General features: G+C 35.1%; 1 protein-coding gene across 1 annotated transcript in view; it reads left to right on the top strand.

Annotated features, from left to right (window-relative positions):
* LOC121736862 (O-acyltransferase like protein-like) overlaps positions 1–13,822 on the top strand; it is a 32,257-nt gene extending 18,435 nt beyond the window's left edge. Inside the window, exons 9-13 of the mRNA XM_042128328.1 lie at positions 133–268; positions 2,480–2,666; positions 3,655–3,797; positions 12,653–12,762; positions 13,542–13,822. Of these exons, the coding sequence (XP_041984262.1) occupies positions 133–268; positions 2,480–2,666; positions 3,655–3,797; positions 12,653–12,762; positions 13,542–13,779 (814 nt within the window). The 3' untranslated portion in view covers positions 13,780–13,822. The remainder of the gene's footprint in view (positions 1–132; positions 269–2,479; positions 2,667–3,654; positions 3,798–12,652; positions 12,763–13,541) is intronic.
* Positions 13,823–17,876: the final 4,054 nt, after the last annotated feature.

The following is a 17,876-nucleotide window of genomic DNA, read 5'->3' as shown; positions in this document are numbered from 1 at the left end:
AGCGGGCTTCGGCCTGACCGAGCATAACACCTCGCTCGGTCGGAAGGTCTTCCTTTGGCCACCACACACATTATCCCACAAATATATAGATGATAAAATTATCACTTCTTAAAGTTTTCTGTAAATTTTCAGGCGTTTGGATGAGCAGGCCAGTTATATGAGCAACTTCTATATGAACACATTGACGCGTGCCTCGCCGTTCTTCATAGGGATGTTTTACGGCTACATCCTAGCTTTGTGGAAGGGAAAGGAAGTCAGGATAAACAAGGTAAGTTCTTTATTTACAATAGAATAATAATCCCCTTATTCGCCTCCGTGGTCCAGTGGTTAAGAGCGTGGTTCTTGACTCGGAGGTCGTGGGTTCGATTCCCGCGTTGGAAACATATTGTTATTTCCAAGTTTGGTTAGGACAATGCAGGCTGATCACCTGATTGTCTGATAAGTAAGATGATCCATGCGTCGGATGGGCATGTAAAAAGTCGGTCCTGCGCCTGATGTCTCGCCAGTCGTGTCGGTCTTCCGTCCCACTGGGTTATGAGAGTAAAAGGAAGAGAGAGCGCTCTTGTGTACTGCACACACCCTTGGGCACTATAAAATTACTCCTGCATAACTGGCCTGGTTTCAATGAAACCGGCCACCGTCACCGAAATCGGTGTCGGAGCTATTATTATAGGGAATCAGACTTACGAGAGAGTCATGTTGGTAGAGGACATATTCAGCAAGAAATTGACGACAGTAGAACCAGCTAGAACTACCAGTATCCCAGTAGTCAGCGCTGTCCATGCTGATCGTTTGTTGTCCTTGTCTAAGACCCAGAACAAAACCAGCGGCGATATTATGTGCAACTGAATGTCTATCGCTATGTAGGTACCACGAGTGTTGGATGCACTGAAAACAAAAAAGATTTTAGTTTCGTATTGTATAATTATTACGTCTCCGAAACCGGTGTGGGAGTTATTATTGTAATCCTCATAACTACGAATAATAAAAACTAAGGAATCGTAACTCCCATACTATTACCGTTTTAAATTTGGTTCCTTTTAATCTGTCATGTTACGTCAGCCTAGTACCGCTCAAGGTCACCTAAATATTGCAAATGTATTGAAATGTGTACTCAAGGAACACTTTTTTGACAAGTATTGTGGAGCATGTTTTTTGACGGAGTTACTTTTCCTATTATTCGTAGCCTCATAATCATATTTTAGGTGGTTGCTAAATTATTATGTCAATCAATACTTAGGACTGTTGATGCAGTTAAATATGATAGCTTCGTCTAAATTCACACTTTCAAACAAATTCCAAACTATTAAAATAGTTGAGAAGGTGCCTAAAATTTTATTATACCTATTGTTCGCACAACACGCGACGTGTTTATTTGTGTCTATAATAGAAAATAAGAATAACATAGGTTGGAAAATCCCAATATCATAATTATCAATTGATATCTAAATCTCTACACGGCATAATATAAAGGTATTGAGCTCATTGTAAAAACAGGAAACTGCAAAATCTGTAAAATAGTTTCATAGCGAGAGTGTAAAATAGTGAAAGATAAACAAAATAATAGTTTGTTATTACCTATGTAGTGTGTGTAATGTTTTATTTGTTAATTTTTATTAAATGCCTGTTTCCCCATTTTTCGTAAAAAGGGTTAAGTACAAAGTTTTTCGCTCGCGTATACCTGAGATAAATTCTAAAGTAGGTACAGTAGGTCAGTGGAGCTACAGTCTTAATCTTATTCTTCTTCTTAGGTCTCTACCACTTTTTATTGACTTAACAGGCTCTCCCAGTTCTTGTGCGCCAAACTATTGGAACGAAGTTCCTCATGGCGCGTTCGGCATTGCGAAAGGAGGCTAGACAGAACGATATTTTACCTCGACACTTTTATATTAATACTTGCATAGTAGGGGCAGGGGGCGTTGATAGTATTCCTGTGCGTCAACTAGATGGCGTTTTTGAGAATAAACATCAGCGACGCGTTGTTAGTATTCCTGGGCGTCAATATAATATGGCGTTTTTCATATATTTTTTTGAGTGTACAATAATATTATTATGTAAGTATAATGTTACTGTAAAAGCTCGAACTTCGGTAAATCTTAAGATTTAAATGTAATTCTTAGGATTTACCGACACGTGTTGGTAAAAGTAAGTATTTCTAATAAAATGACGACTTTTTCGAACATTTACCACTAAAATTCGGTACTTATATGCTAGTTTTTACTACAGCTGTGAACAGGTAAATGTTATATACAGGTCTTTTGAACATAAGAAATAACCATGAAGCTAATACAGATCTGTATTAGCTTCATGGAAATAACTTCGTTCCATTCGAGTGTCCCTTGACATCTCTCAAGTTTTTATATTAATGATTTAATATTATTTATAACACCGAAAAGTTACCTAAAATCACTTCGCAGCTTCATACTCTCTGACAAAAGTCGTTGAACGTTGACCAAAAATAATAAAATCTTATTTTCAGTTCGTCGTCGCCCTCGGGTGGTTGCTGGCGCTTACCCTTATAGGGTTGTGCTTCTACATGTCATTCGTGATCATGGAGCTGACCTGGGACAACCAGATCGGCGACAACCTGTTTAACTCCTACATGAGAGCTGCGTGGGCGATGGGCGTGGGATGGATCATTCTAGCGTGTGTTAAAGGATATGGAGGTATGTACAGGCATCTACAGTAACATTGTAAAGTACAATGTAGGTACATTCTACAGGTAACGCCTCCGTGGTCTAGTGGTTAGAACGCGGCTCTCGACTCCGGAGGTCGTGGGTTCGTATCCCGCGTTGGAAAGATGTTATTTCCAAGTTTGGTTAGGACAATGCAGGCTGATCACCTGATTGTCTGACAAGTAAGATGATCCATGCGTCGGATGGGCATGTAAAAAGTCAGTCCTGCGCCTGATCTTTCGCCAGCCGTGTCGGTCTTCCGTCCCAATGGGTTATGAAAGTGAAAGGAAGAGAGAGTACTCTTGTGTACTGCGCACACACTTGGGCACTATAAAACTACTCCTGCGTAACAGGCCTGGTTTCAATGAAACTGGCCAACATCACCGAAAACCGGTGTGGGGAGTATTATTATTATTATTGTACAGGTGAAATATCACGCATGCTATAAAATAAATTGATTCATAGGCAGATGATGGATCTATGTTGGACTATATTTAGCACTTAGCAGCAGTTTTAAGATACAACGGGAATACGTTAATTCTGTAAAACAAAAATTGAAGACGTGTAACTGACCTTTTTCGCCATCTAACTAATACAGGGTGCAATTAAACCTTCCTACCAAATTTTGAAATATTGATGAAAATGATGAATAATATGATTGTTATTGAAAAATAATAACACTCAATTTTTTTGTTAAATGGAAACTTTGGCAGGAAGGTTTAATGTTCGGAATTATTGTTAATTACTTACCGCTATGGGCTGTGATAGTCTGTAATAAACGTATTTTTTTTTTAATTGGACCCTGTATATTATAATATCTAGCTTTAGGTAGAATCTAAATTTTTTGATTTCATACCATTTTCGCGGTCCTAAATTCTTCAATTTATGCAAAGAAACGACAGTTTTCAAATTTTTTATTACCTACTTAATTCAAAGTGGAGCGAAGGTGTTGTTTTTATAGCATATTCCAAACTTTCAGGTCCTATTAATTGGTTCCTTTCTCTGGACATGTGGAAGTTGCCAGCCAGGATATCCTTCGCCATGTACCTTTGTCACTACCCCATTCAGTTCGTGGTCACAGGCATGGAGCTCACGCCAACATACTTCAGAGTTGACGCCAAGGTAAGCTTTCACTGACGTGACCACTTTTCATTCTAAATTCAATTCAATTCAAATCATTTGTTTCAGACAAAAAGTATAATAGTCCATATTATAAATTGAAAACTACATAATTACCAATTTCCAAAAAGGAGGAGGTTATATTATGTTCGGCTGTGGATTTTTTTATGTATGTTCATTGTTTAACGATAACTCCGCCGTTTATGGACCAATTTTCAAAATTTTTGTTTTGTTCTATAGGGTTTACTCTTTTTAGTTATTCTTAAGGTATTCTACACAGTTTTGGCGTTTTTATCAAAATCATTATCACTACATAGGAACCTTATCAACCCCGTGATCAAATTTCCACCTTGGTAGAAATAACATCAAATTCGAATAATATTATTATACTTTAAAATCAATAGACAAACTACACAATAATCATCAAAAATATCAGTCTCGGTGTCTCGATCTACATAATATTATAGAACTATGAAAAGTAATAATAATAGGGTTATAATGTGATGATGCGTGGTATAGTTATGATGATGATTAATGTAATCAGCATAGTAGTCCTTTAAACAACACCGAAACTCCCAAACATATAAGGAATCAGGAGTTCTGTTCAGCACCTTCGGAACTGTGTTATACCATGGTGCAAAATATTATTTTTTGGTAGCATATGATCAAAATACGTCACATAAAACCAAAATAACCATAATAATATTATGTTCCTGTTTGATTTTCGAGGAGTCCCCTCGATTCCTCATCAGACCACCACTTTTGTGAATATGGTACAAACTCGGAACAATACCCTACAGGTTCTACACTAGAAAGACCGGAGCGGTCAAATGACCGCATTTTCGTTTTCAATTTGCGATATTTTTGTTACCGTTGCGTGAAATTCGTTTTCCTCTCGTGACATTTAATAATTTTCGATTGTATAAATTGTGATGACGTGTTTTTAATGATTGCTCAATAATTATAAGTTTTAAATAACAACCTACCTAGAAAGACCGCAGCGGTCAATTGACCGCTTGAATAAAATTTCTAAGGAAAGTGGGTTTTTCTTGCAAATTTTATTTTTCTTTCAAAATTTTTATTATTATTGTGTTTTGTTTGTGTATTGTATTTGAAATTTGATTAAAAAATTATAAAAAACTCGACTGAAATAGACTTGTCAATGACTCATAGGACAAAAGTGGGATGAATACTTTTATTTACATAAATGGTCTAATATTACACATTTTTATAGGTAAAAACAATGGTAATATATTTACAAATATAGTATGTGCACAAATAAAACCTTTTGCCTTGCCTGTTTTGATATTGTAACGTATTTCAAGTTTTTTGCCTAATGAAACCCTGTTTTTTGAAAATTATCAACGTTACTACAAAAATCTGTGTCAATTTTCATAGTATTGTTGCCTGAGTTGACCTAACACAGCCAGGTTTTATTAGTTGTTCAAATTTCAATGAAATATTTATGCTGTGTTAATTTTATTTTTTGTTTTACTTACACAAACGAAGCAAATAACAAACTAAAGGTTGCAAATTGTAGTTCTATGAAAATATGATAAAAATTGTTATATTTATGCTAATTTTAAGTATATTTCATTTCTAAAGCATATTTTTTGTACTTTTTTAGCTTTAGTGATAAAAGATATCTATATATAGATAAGTATATATATTGTGACCAAAAATACGAAACGAAAAAATAATAGTTTTGTCCTCCAATAGGGTATTTTCGTCAAGATGTTCATAGCTTCGAGACGTAAATTACTGTATATAAGAGTAACTTTACCATTCTATTGCTAAAATGAGAAAATATAAAATCTGAAAACACTGTGTTTTATGCTCAAATACAGGAACAAAACCAATAAATCTTGCGGAGTCATTATAAAGTCGTTATATTAGTATTGCTTTTTTAAATAATTTTCTTGAGTATGTGTTCTATAATTTAATTTAGTTACATTTATAAATAATACCATGATCAATAAAATGCAAAAGCAAAATAGTTAGACAAACAAAAGAATGTAAAAACATACGATGGGTCATTTGACCGCTCTTGGTCTTTCTAGGAAGTTCAGAATTCCGGTCTTTGTAGTGTTAAGTTTGGTACTTACCATGTTCATCAACATTTTTCTTTTGTTGTATACAACAAAAAAAAATTGAAAATCGGTTCACAAACGGCGGCAATAATATTGTGTATTATTATTTATTGCTAGTATGTGCAATAATTGTTGAACATTCATAAAAAAATCCACAGCCGAACGTATAACCTCATCCTTTTTGAAAGTCGGTTAAAAATATACGGAATTGCACCCAAAAAAAAACGCCTCTAATACGTAGGCTATACCTTAGTAGGTTAGTACTTCGCTTAATTGTACAGTTTGTCTAATAGGAAACAGTGATGTAAATTGGGATAACGTGGGGATAACAGAGCCTAACCGATTTCGCAGAGCGGCTTCGACAGTATCACGGTGTCGTAAACGTAGTTACAACGTCCACAATACTGTTGCAACTTGCACCAAAATTCGTATATCGTGCGAGAGCTGTATATTTGTCCGGGATAAAAAGTATCTTAAGTCCTTTCCCGAGATTCTCGAGACTTTCGCGTTTAAAATTAGTGAGGATTAATATTATAATTTGTCTATTACGACAAGCTAGAGCTACTTAAAGCGACGCTTTGATAATTTGGCTGTAGCGCTATCGATTTTTCTCAGCAATGACTAAAGCTAAGAATTTAAAAGTTCATTGTCAATATTCATTATGTCATTGTCTTTGAATTACCCATAGCTATAACACGATTGGTCAACTTTTATAACACAGAATAATCAATCAAGAAGACCTCTGTTAAAAAGAGATTCCTATTTTGCCAACAGAGGAGAGTGATTTAAGCTTCCATTATACATAGATTTGTTCAAGCATACATTTTTATTTGCCCATAGCTTATATGAAATGTATTTAAGGTTTTTAAATTACGTGACAAAAACCATTTTGTCGCTACGCCCTTACCATTTCTTGCTGTTCCATTGCGTGTTCATAGAAAACAAGCAATCTAAAACATATCCAACACGGTTTTTTACTTTCATGCGGTGTCACCTTAAAGACTAGCGGGGCACAGTAGATCAAACATCCAGAAAGAGTAGTGTCCAGCCGAAAGCAGGCTGTACGTTAGTGACCTATTGTCTATATCGTGCTAATGAATCACTGCAATACACTCAGACAGCATAGTAAAATAACAAAATATATTAATTATACTGTGCTGATAGCCTGTAGTAATTTCTTGCTAATCTGCATTTCGATAAGATGCATTATAATCTCGATTGGTTGATTGTTATAAATTTGATAATTAACACCTGCCGTGTGACGAAACAAACAAATAATGACGTATCCTTCATGTGTCCGGGTATTTCCTGTTATGAATCATTACAATATATTTATAAATTACTAGCTGTTTCCCGCGACTTCGTCCGCGTGGACTTCAGTTTATAGCGCGCGATGTCAACAAAATTGGTGTCAAAAGCTTTTATAAAAAAACCCTGGTACCCCTTAAATCAATACAGCTGTGTAGTGTGCACACAATAACTTTATTTTTTATATTAAACTTTATATTTTATGCCAAATTTCAAAGCATATTTAGCCCCCCAATTACACAACTTTACCCATAAACTATTTATCATTGATAGGTTTAGCCCCAATTTCACCAACGTCTGTTAGTGTTAACAGCTTGTTAAAATGTCCTGTCTTCTCTTTCATTCATATGAAAAACGAAACAGCTAACGTGATACTAATTCGATCATTAACTTTAACAGTCGTTGGTGAAATTTGGTCTTAAGGTTACGTCACTGCCTGCACAGATAAAGTATTGAGTTATTTAATACCGTAGAATAGATATAACAATCGAAAAAAATCGAGACTTAAATGTAAGATGATACCACCTCTTATAGAAAGACTTTTGAGCAAGCGTCAGCGCGATGTAGAAGACGCACGGCGCCATCTATTATGAATTTTTTGAACAAATTTACGACCCTTACAACCCTTTTTTCCAGTAAAAAAGTAGCCTATGCCCTTTCTCAGGCTTTAGACTATCTGTATACAAAATTTCATTACAATCGGTTCGGTAGTTTTGGCGTTTGGCGTGAAAGCGAGACTGACAGACAGACAGAGATACTTTCGCATTTATAATATTAGTATAGATTATGTGCACACTGCACAGCTGTTTTTGGGTATTTTGATTAATTAAGGGCCGCGCTACACCGGAATGGCAGCGGCGAGGCGAGCACTTTCAGCGCTTCCATTCCGGTGTAGCGCGGCCCTAAGAGGGGTACCACTTACCAGGGTTTTAAAAAGTTTTTAAATTTGACACAAATTTTGTTGACACCGCGCGCTATAAACTAAAGTCCACGCGGACGAAGTCGCGGGCAACAGCTAGTATATATATAATATTATTATAATATTATTAAACATCATATTCTAACGTATTAAAAACTATAAACAAAAACATACTAACTAATAAGTATGATTAGTTCTATGTTACAATAAAGTAAAAATTAAAACGCCATCTGTTGAATCGTATTAGAACTAAAATGTTCATTCCATCGATTTATTTCTGGATTTTTTATAATATTATACATAAAATATGTTTAAGATTTTTGAAATTTTATTTTAATACACATCCAAGACCCAGGAAAATTGAAAACTTTTTGTTCCGCCTGCGGGACTCGAACCCAGGACCCCCGGGATGAGCGCTGGCCACGCGCAATGCGAATTCATTTTCATCGAAATTTTCATGGAAATAAGATATTTTCCCACATCAAAATGTAGCCTATGTCCTTTCTCAGACTCTAGAATAACTGTATACAAAATTTCATTGCAATCGGTTCAGTAGTTTTGGCGTGAAAGCAAGACAGACAGACAGACAGAGATACTTTCGCATTTATAATATTAGTATAGTATGGATTATAATATTATTAAACATCATATTCTAACGTATTAAAAACTATAAACAAAAACATACTAACTAATAAGTATGATTAGTTCTATGTTACAATAAAGTAAAAAATAAAACGCCATCTGTTGAATCGTATTAGAACTAAAATGTTCATTCCATTGATATATTTCTGGATTTTTTATAATATTATACATAAAATATGTTTAAGATTTTTGAAATTTTATTTTAATACACATCCAAGACCCAGGAAAATTGAAAACTTTTTGTTCCGCCTGCGGGACTCGAACCCAGGACCCCCGGGATGAGCGCTGGCCACGCGCAATGCGAATTCATTTTCATCGAAATTTTCATGGAAATAAGATATTTTCCCACATCAAAATGTAGCCTATGTCCTTTCTCAGACTCTAGAATAACTGTATACAAAATTTCATTGCAATCGGTTCAGTAGTTTTGGCGTGAAAGCAAGACAGACAGACAGACAGACAGACAGACAGAGATACTTTCGCATTTATAATATTAGTATGGATTATTAGCTAAAAGGCGAACTTTGTGAGGGCTCGCATCGTCACACCTTTTCTGACTGATGATAATAATAATAATAATAATAATAATAATAAAAGCCTTTATTAACAATCATAAACATATTTACATGGTTAAAAAACAATGTTTTTTTTTTTTTTTTTTTTTTTTTTTTTTTTTTTTTTTATTATTAGACACCGGTTTCTTGACTGTCTTGCTCTTTGGCATAGGCCTCCCCAAGTGTTCTCCAAAGCTCTCTATCCCTTGCTATCCTCATCCAGCATGGTCCTGCTACCTCCTTGATATCATCCTCCCATCTTCGATGTTGTCTGCCTTTACTTCTCTTTTTGTATCTAGGGCACCATTCCGTTACTTCGTTGGTCCACTTTTCAATCTTACTTCTAGTTAGGTGTCCTGCCCATTTCCATTTTAGTTGTTTAATTTTGTATTTTATATCTGTAATTTTAGTTTCTTTTCTTATTGTTCTTAAACTGATTTTGTCCTTTAATTTGATGTTGAGTATGCTTCTTTCCATTCGGTGTTGGCAGGTTTCTAGTGATTTGATATTTTTCTTTGTACAACTCCATGTCTGACATCCGTAGGTCATGCTTGGTAATATACATGTATTATATATTTTCTTCTTTCCTTCTATTGGTATGTCCGAGTTTTTCATTATGTCTTTTAGAGCCCAGTATCTCCTCCATCCTAGATTTATTCTATTTTGAATTTCTTTTGTCGTAATATCTGTTGGAGATATTATCTGACCTAAGTAAATATATTCGTTTACATATCCCAGTTCATCAGCATTTTCAGGTTTGATGGGAGTTTTAATATAATTTGTCATTAACTTTGTTTTGCTGGTATTTATTGATAGTCCTACCTTCTCGCTTACATGTATCAGTTGTTCGATCATAACTTTCAGAGTGTTTGGATCTCCACTTATTAACACGAGATCGTCTGCGAATCTCAAATGGTTTAGTAGCACTCCATTTATATTTATACCATATTCCTCCCATTTTAGTTTTCGAAATATATTTTCTAGGGTTGCTAAGAATAGTTTGGGTGATAAGGGATCTCCCTGTCTAACTCCTTTCTTAATAGGGAAACATTCTCCTACCTTTTCTGTGCGTATTTTAGCCGTCATATTTTTGTATATGTTCTTTATTATGTTAATGTATTTAATGTGGACTCGTTGTGTAGCAAGTGCTTTCCATATTTCCTCATGTTTCAGCGAATCAAATGCTTTATTGTAGTCTATAAATGCTAAGTAGTAGTTTATTTTGTATTCGTTGCATTTCTGGATCATTTGTTTGACGGTATGAATGTGGTCAATGGTTGAGAAACCACTTCGAAACCCTGCCTGTTCTTTTGGCTGATTTTCGTCTATAGTCTTTGTTATACGGTCCAGTATTATCTTGGAGAAAATTTTATAAATGTTAGACATTAGCGAAATTGGTCTGTAGTTTGATATGTCATCGGTTCTCCCTTTCTTGTGAAGCAAAACTATTGTTGATTTAGTCCATTGTATGGGTATATATTCGGTTCTTATAATTTCGTCAAAAAGTTGTGTTAGCGTGTCCAAGATAGTCTCTGATACTCCTTTTAGAAGTTCATTGGAGATATTGTCTTCACCCGGTGCTTTTCCACTTTTCTGTGATTTGATAGCTTTGATAACTTCATCTTTCAAAATATTAGGAACTGTTTCTACTTCGTTGTTCATTGCTATTTCGTTGTATGTTGTTAATATTGCTAATTTGCTTGGTTCGTCGTAATAAAGATCCCGATAAAAATCGGTTGCTGTATTTAGTATTTCACTTCTTTTATAGTTTTGTTTTTGAGATTTGTGGTATATTACGTTAGTTATCCAGTTTGTGTGGTCTTGCAGTTCTTTCCAAGCTCTTTTGACTCCACCAAATTTTGTTATGTTCAGTTGTATAAACTTAGTTTTTTGTGTATGTCTGTATTGTTTTATTGCGGTATTTATTTCTTTGCTTATTTTGGTTATGCTTTGTTTATTATTTTTCTTATCTTGAAATAAAAGTGCTCTTTGTTCTAATCTTCTTGCTTCTGTCCCTATTCTATCTTTAAATGGTTTGTCTTTCTCTAGTATTTTATTAACATCTTTTATTTCTTTTTCTAACATGTCATATTTCTCTTGGACTGTTCTTAGTTCATTTATTGGTATTAATTTCGTTTTTAGATATTCTAAAACCTCTTCTGGTAATGGTAATGCGATGGGTTGTTTAGTATTTTTTATATGTTTCCTAGAATTTTTTGGTTCCTTTAGGTATAATTGACCTCGAAGTAATCTGTGGTCGGTAAAATAATTAAAATTATTGAGAACTTCCACATTTAAGAAGAGTTTTGGTTTATTTGTAGTTATGAAATCTATCTCATTTCTAATTTTGCCGTTGGGAGATTCCCACGTCCATTTCCTTCCCTGTTTCTTTTTATAAAAAGTATTCATAATATGTAAGTTATTTTCTAACGCGTAGTTTACAAATCTTTGTCCGTTATCGTTTCGATTGCCCGTTGTATAGAGTCCAATTATTTTGTCTTCGTTCTTTCCTTTTTGGCCAATTTGACTATTAAAATCTCCCATCACAATAACGGTGTTATACAGAGTCTCCATTGTCTCATTTAGTTTTTCGTAAAAGCCATTTTTAACTTCCTTTTTTGCTACTTCAGTAGCAAAAAAGGAAGTTAAAAATGACTGATGATAACACATCTACAAATAAATAAAAATTACTATGTTAAAGCACAAATCAATCGGCGTGACAGTTTTTTCGTAAAGTGTACCACAAAATGTTCATATTATTGTGTTGTTGTGGCATAATTATATTAGGGCTCGCTTCGCTCGCCACGATTAACAATAACTAAATATAATATTATAAATATCTGCAGTCTATAATTATACTCCGCACGTGGTCGCGGCGGAATTCAAAAGCTTGAAAAATTGGAAGGTTGCTTTATTTGTACCTCGCAACAATCAATTTCGTACAGAAAATATCTAATTGATAGTACATATTTTTGTCTATTCTAAAATTGATGAATTCTGTCTGTAGCGGTCATTGACCCTTTGTCAAAAAACTTGTCATATTTCATCGTTTCTATACAAATCGCGATTGACTATATAGTGGCAGATGTTTCTAGTCTAAGGGCGATATCGTATTTTGCATACCCAATGAGAACTGAGTATGAAGTATGTCACGTTCCTATCTACTGGAAAGTTTGGAAGCAGCTGTAACCTTTTCCTCAGGTCTTTGTGGCCTAATATTATATCGTAGATAATCTTAATTGCATCTTTAAAATTATGATCGGACGTTTTCAAAACAAGCAGCAAGCAATCTTTAAAATTATTTTTATCGATATTCATGTAATAGTTTTATTTGCTCTTTTTCAGTTCTTCGAGTTCCTAGCCGTGATAACGCTCACATTTATAGTGGCGTACGTCATGACTGTGACCATTGATGCCCCGTTCTCCGTGCTCACCAAGATCCTTATGGGAGGAGGTAAGAAATAATTGGATGTACTTTAATTTAAATTTTCAAACGGCACTATGTCATACTGTGGTATTAATAATCTTATATATAAAATTCTCGTGTCACAATGTTAGGCCGCTTACTCCTCCGAAACGGCTTTTCTGATTTTAATATTTTATATGCATACTAGCTGTCCCGGTGGACTTCGTGTCACTTTAAAACCTTCCCTGGACTTCTACGAATATTTTAAGACTAAAATCAGCCCAATCCGCTTACCCGTTTTCGAGTTTTAGCGCGACTAACACATTTGAAAATTCATTTTTATATATAAGAAAGAAGATTCAGTGGGTATGAATCGGCTACTGGGTACTTTTTATATTGATAAGTGCATTTGTTGAATAAATAATAGTAAATTATTACAACTCGAGACTGACGGCGACCATTGTTTGTGCGACGGGATAGCGATGGACGTTGCCATGGTGACATAGGTACTTATTTAGTAACTTCAATAAAATAATATGGGTGAAATACTTTATATGGCAAAAAAACGTTTGCCGGGACAGCTAGTATGATACAAAGGGGTAATGACAATAACCCCGGACTTGATTTAAAGTCCATTAGTGTTATTATAATTATCTGTAACCTCTTCAGTTCTTGAAACAGTCTTTATATTATTATTCTGTAGGTGCAGAACAGAGAAGTCTGATAATGTCATCGCAATAACTATGAATACTATTTGAACTTTAATAATAGCTCTATAGATCTGTTCTTCATCTATAAAAGTGAATTTTTATGACTAATATTTCTTACAGTTCCCAAAAGGCCAAGACCGAAGCCCCAGGCTGAAGTGATAGAAAATGGCAAAGAAGAACATATCAACGGGGGAACACCGATTAATGGTGTTGGCGTCACCGCCAACACAGTTCTTCCCAAAAGGCCAAAATCGAAGCCCCAGGCTGAAGTGATAGAAAATGGCAAAGAAGAACATATCAACGGGGGAACACCGATTAATGGTGTTGGCGGTGAATCGGCAAAGACAAAATTCTGATCGAATTTATTATAATAAAAAGATATCCAATATCCATAGATATATTAAGAGCTTAAAAGTAAATAAAGAAATATTTATTTACTTTTCAGCTCTGAAACGATTATAACAGAGGGTAAAAAGCTTACAAAGGGTTCACTGGCATGCAGCCCTAAAAGAGCATTTTTGTATGGGCATTGAGCAAGCGCCACAGCGTCATGAACTTTCCGATACAAAAGTTAAAGAAAATTTACTCTCTCAGCATTGCTACTTTTGTAATGAACTATAATATAGGGGAGTCATACACATCCTTAACTATTATCACCTTGTTTTGTTACACTCTGTATAACCGATTGATACCGAGAGACCACTGGGAAAGACAATATGAATATAGCATAGTCTTAGGTTTCTGAGTTATAAGTGAAATCATAATTACTAATTAGTAATAGTTCAACCTGCTGACCGCCGAAGTTTGATATTACGAACATGTTACTAGATGATGATGATTGGTGAACAATAGTAATGTAAATAGTTAAACATTGTATTATAATTAAGAATCATAGCTATTTATAGTTAATTTAAGCATCATTAATTGTAAATATTAGGTAGGTAATCTCAAGAGACAATACTATTTTTTGTAAATAGGTGTAAAATGTGTTAAGTATAAAATACTAACTTGTAAAGTAATAAAATTTTAAGGTAATTAAAGGTTATTTTATTAACAGTCCCATAAGCTACAATATTTTAAATAACCCCCGACAAAAAAGAGGGGTGTTATAAGTTTGACGTGTCTGTCTGTCTGTCTGTTTGTCTGTGTGTGTATCTGTCCGTGGCATCGTAGCATCCAAACGGGTAAACCGATTTTGATCTAGTTTTTTTTTTGTTTGGAAGCTGACATGATCGAGAGTGTTCTTAGCTATAATTCATCATCATCAGCCTGCTCAGTGCTGGACAATCAGGGTTTATCTGGTTCATGAAAGGCCGTTAGCAACTTGTAGTCGTTTGATGGGTTTTATGTTTCATTCTAGTTCGTGACATTTGTGAAAATACAATATACGTATACACATATTAATGGAAAGTTGACCTGGTGCTGCAGTATCACCTGGTAATCAATAGGATATCCAACTCCTCGCCCACTTAGAGCAGAGGTTTCTTGTTTGGGCTCATTTTAATTGCGACAACCAGTAGGGAGTAGATTGAAAGTAAATATTTACTTGCTGCTGCTGCAGCATCACCTGGATTCTATAGGAACCGAGCTTCGTATGAACCCAAAAGCTCATATTAACGGCCCCATTGAAAAGGACATTAATAGATGGTAATCATGAGAATATTTATCTGTTGATAGGCATTATTTTGCACTAAGTACCAACACAAGTTTAAAAAGTATGAAATAAAATAAAATTAAGAAATTTTAAAAAACCCCCACCAAAAAACTTTAAAAAGTAATGAAATAATATTTACTGCCTTTAAGTTCAAATAATTCCTAACTTGTGTAAAGTAATATTATAGTCCGTAATTGTTGTCACGGTGTGTCGGGGGACCGCCAAGTAAACTACAACCTACAACCGCCAAGTCACTGATTGTTTCGATTCGGTTCGCTGTGAGTTGTGACAGATCCCTAAACTATAATGATAAGTGAAAACAAACATCTACATTAGCGGTCCCCCGACACACCTTGACAACAATTATGGACTAAAATATTACTTTACACAAGTTGGGAAATATTTGAACTTAAAGGCAGTAAATATTATTTCATTACTTTTTAAAGTTGTTTGGCGGGGGTTTTTTTATATTTTTTAATTATATTTATGTCTAATGCCAAGCTTCTAAGATAAAATCGAAATCTCCAAAAAAAAAAAAACTTAAAAATATTTTGAGTATTCCGTGAACCGCGGAACCAATTTTTTTTTAATGAAATAAGGGGGCAAACGAGCAAACGGCTCACCTGATGGAAAGCAACTTCCGTCGCCCATGGACACTCGCAGCATCAGAAGAGCTGCAAGTGCGTTGCCGGCCTTTTATGAAGGAATAGGGTAATAGTGGGGGGTAGGGAAGGGAAGGGAATATGGGAGGGATGGAAGGGAAGGGAATAGGGGAGGGTAGGGAAGGGAATAGGGTAGGGGATTGGGCCTCCGGTAAACTCACTCACTCGGCGAAACACAGCGCAAGCGCTGTTTCACGCCCGTTTTCTGTGAGAACGTGGTATTTCTCCGGTCGAGCGAGCCGAAGCATGGCTCTCCCACGTAATTTTGTTACATCCTGTAGATACGTGGCAGGACATGATATTAAGTAAATATAAAGTACAATTCTGGGTTTAGGACTGGCAACACCAGTTTGAAGCATCGTCGTAGCACACGTTCGCTTTAATAAAATTTATTATTATCTCGACTGTCGACATAAAAAAAATACAGTTGCACCAACTTACTTTAGCTATAACTGTAACTTTAATTATAACTACAATGCAATATGTCAAACTAGACAATGCCCACAACTCTGTTGCGCTAAAATTCGTTTATCGCGCGGGAACCGTACATTTTTCCGGGATAAAAACTATCCTATGTCCTTTCTCTGGACTCAGAGTATCTCCATGCCAAATTTTAGCAAAATCGGTTCAGCGGTTTGAGCGTGAAGAGGTACTTAACAGACAGACAGACAGACAGACACACTTTCGCATTTATAATATTGGTACGGATCTTTGGTTAAAGTAAAAAATGGACGTCATTTTTAACCATAGCCTTGAGCTTGACAAGGCTTTGAATGAACGTGGCGAAAGAAAGGAACTAACGCTGTCATCATACAAAAAAGCCATTTTTGACAGTTCTCCTTTACCAGCAGCGCCCGCGCCCGCGTTTATTTCAAGCCTTGTCGGACCAGCTGTCATCTGTCAAAGTTTTCTATTTAGAGAAAAAAATAAATAGTTTCTTAAACTGATTTTAACATTAATAGGTATTCAGAATTAAAACAATGTTAATAGGTAGTATTGTGTACTTGTAGCGCCATCTATTAGCTAATAGGAGAAGCCTCTCATATGATCAGGAAAGTAGTAAGTTAATGGTTGCATTTGAAGCTACAAAGATGGCATTATAATATTATGATTATACGTTTTTGTCCGCCTACGCCAAAAAGAGGAAATATTTTTAGGGGTCCGTACCCAAAGGGTAAAAACAGGACCCTATTGAGGAGAGTAACCAAATATGGAATAGTATCCCTAAAATGGAATACCGCCATCTCTCGGAAACGAATACTCCTAGTTGCAAAAGACAGTGATCTTCTGTCTCTTTCCATCATTATACTCGCGTACAGGTTTTGACTTGTCAGTCGGGCGAACGTTGTGGCTGCGGTGAGAGTGTTTTGTTTTGGTGCTGTGAGAAAAGTTTTTAAGGTACGTAAAAACTAAGTATTTCTTTCAAAACGTGATTGAAAATAATATTGTATATTATGACTATGCATTGATTACATGTTTATTTGATTGTTTTAGAGGTTTTTTCTTGTCTGATTGTGTTTAGTAAAAAAAATCTGATATATGTTTTGATTAGTTTGAAATTTCCGAATATGGACAGTCCGTGGGATCTAAATATGGACTATGGACTCGGCCTGATGCCGTTATAGGACTGGAAGTTCCTGACTCAGAAGATGCAGAGTGTATGTTCTGTAACAGCCTGTTTTCTCAAGATACTCAAGGAGAGACATGGATCAAATGCCTCATGTGCAGGCTCTGGGCACATGGTGATTGCGCAGGTGCAGAGTTCGATACATGGATATGTGATTTCTGCAAGTAACTTAATAAGTATCTTCTTAAAATTGACCAAAGTTCCTGTAGATCTCATAAAAATAAAGGTTTATTATTCATAGTTTTATAGTAGTCCATATTTGGGTACCTATTCCATAATTAGGTGCCTTTATGTTGATTTTGTTTTTGAGAAAATTTTATATTTTAAATTAATATATGTAAAACAAAACTGTCAATAAGTTAAGCGCAACTGTATGACTGATAATAAATAAGAATAAAAGTTTTTAATTTACAATATCTTTTTTTTTTATAACACAAAAACAAAATGGTATTCCATATTTGGTTACTCTCCTCTACTGATACTTCGATATCTGTCCGTCTGTCTCCAGGC

Source organism: Aricia agestis, chromosome 2 (genome assembly GCF_905147365.1).
Source record: "Aricia agestis chromosome 2, ilAriAges1.1, whole genome shotgun sequence".
NCBI classification, from domain to species: domain Eukaryota; kingdom Metazoa; phylum Arthropoda; class Insecta; order Lepidoptera; family Lycaenidae; genus Aricia; species Aricia agestis.
The sequence above is the reverse complement of the archived record's forward strand: the minus strand, read 5'-3'. Positions and strand labels throughout refer to the sequence as shown.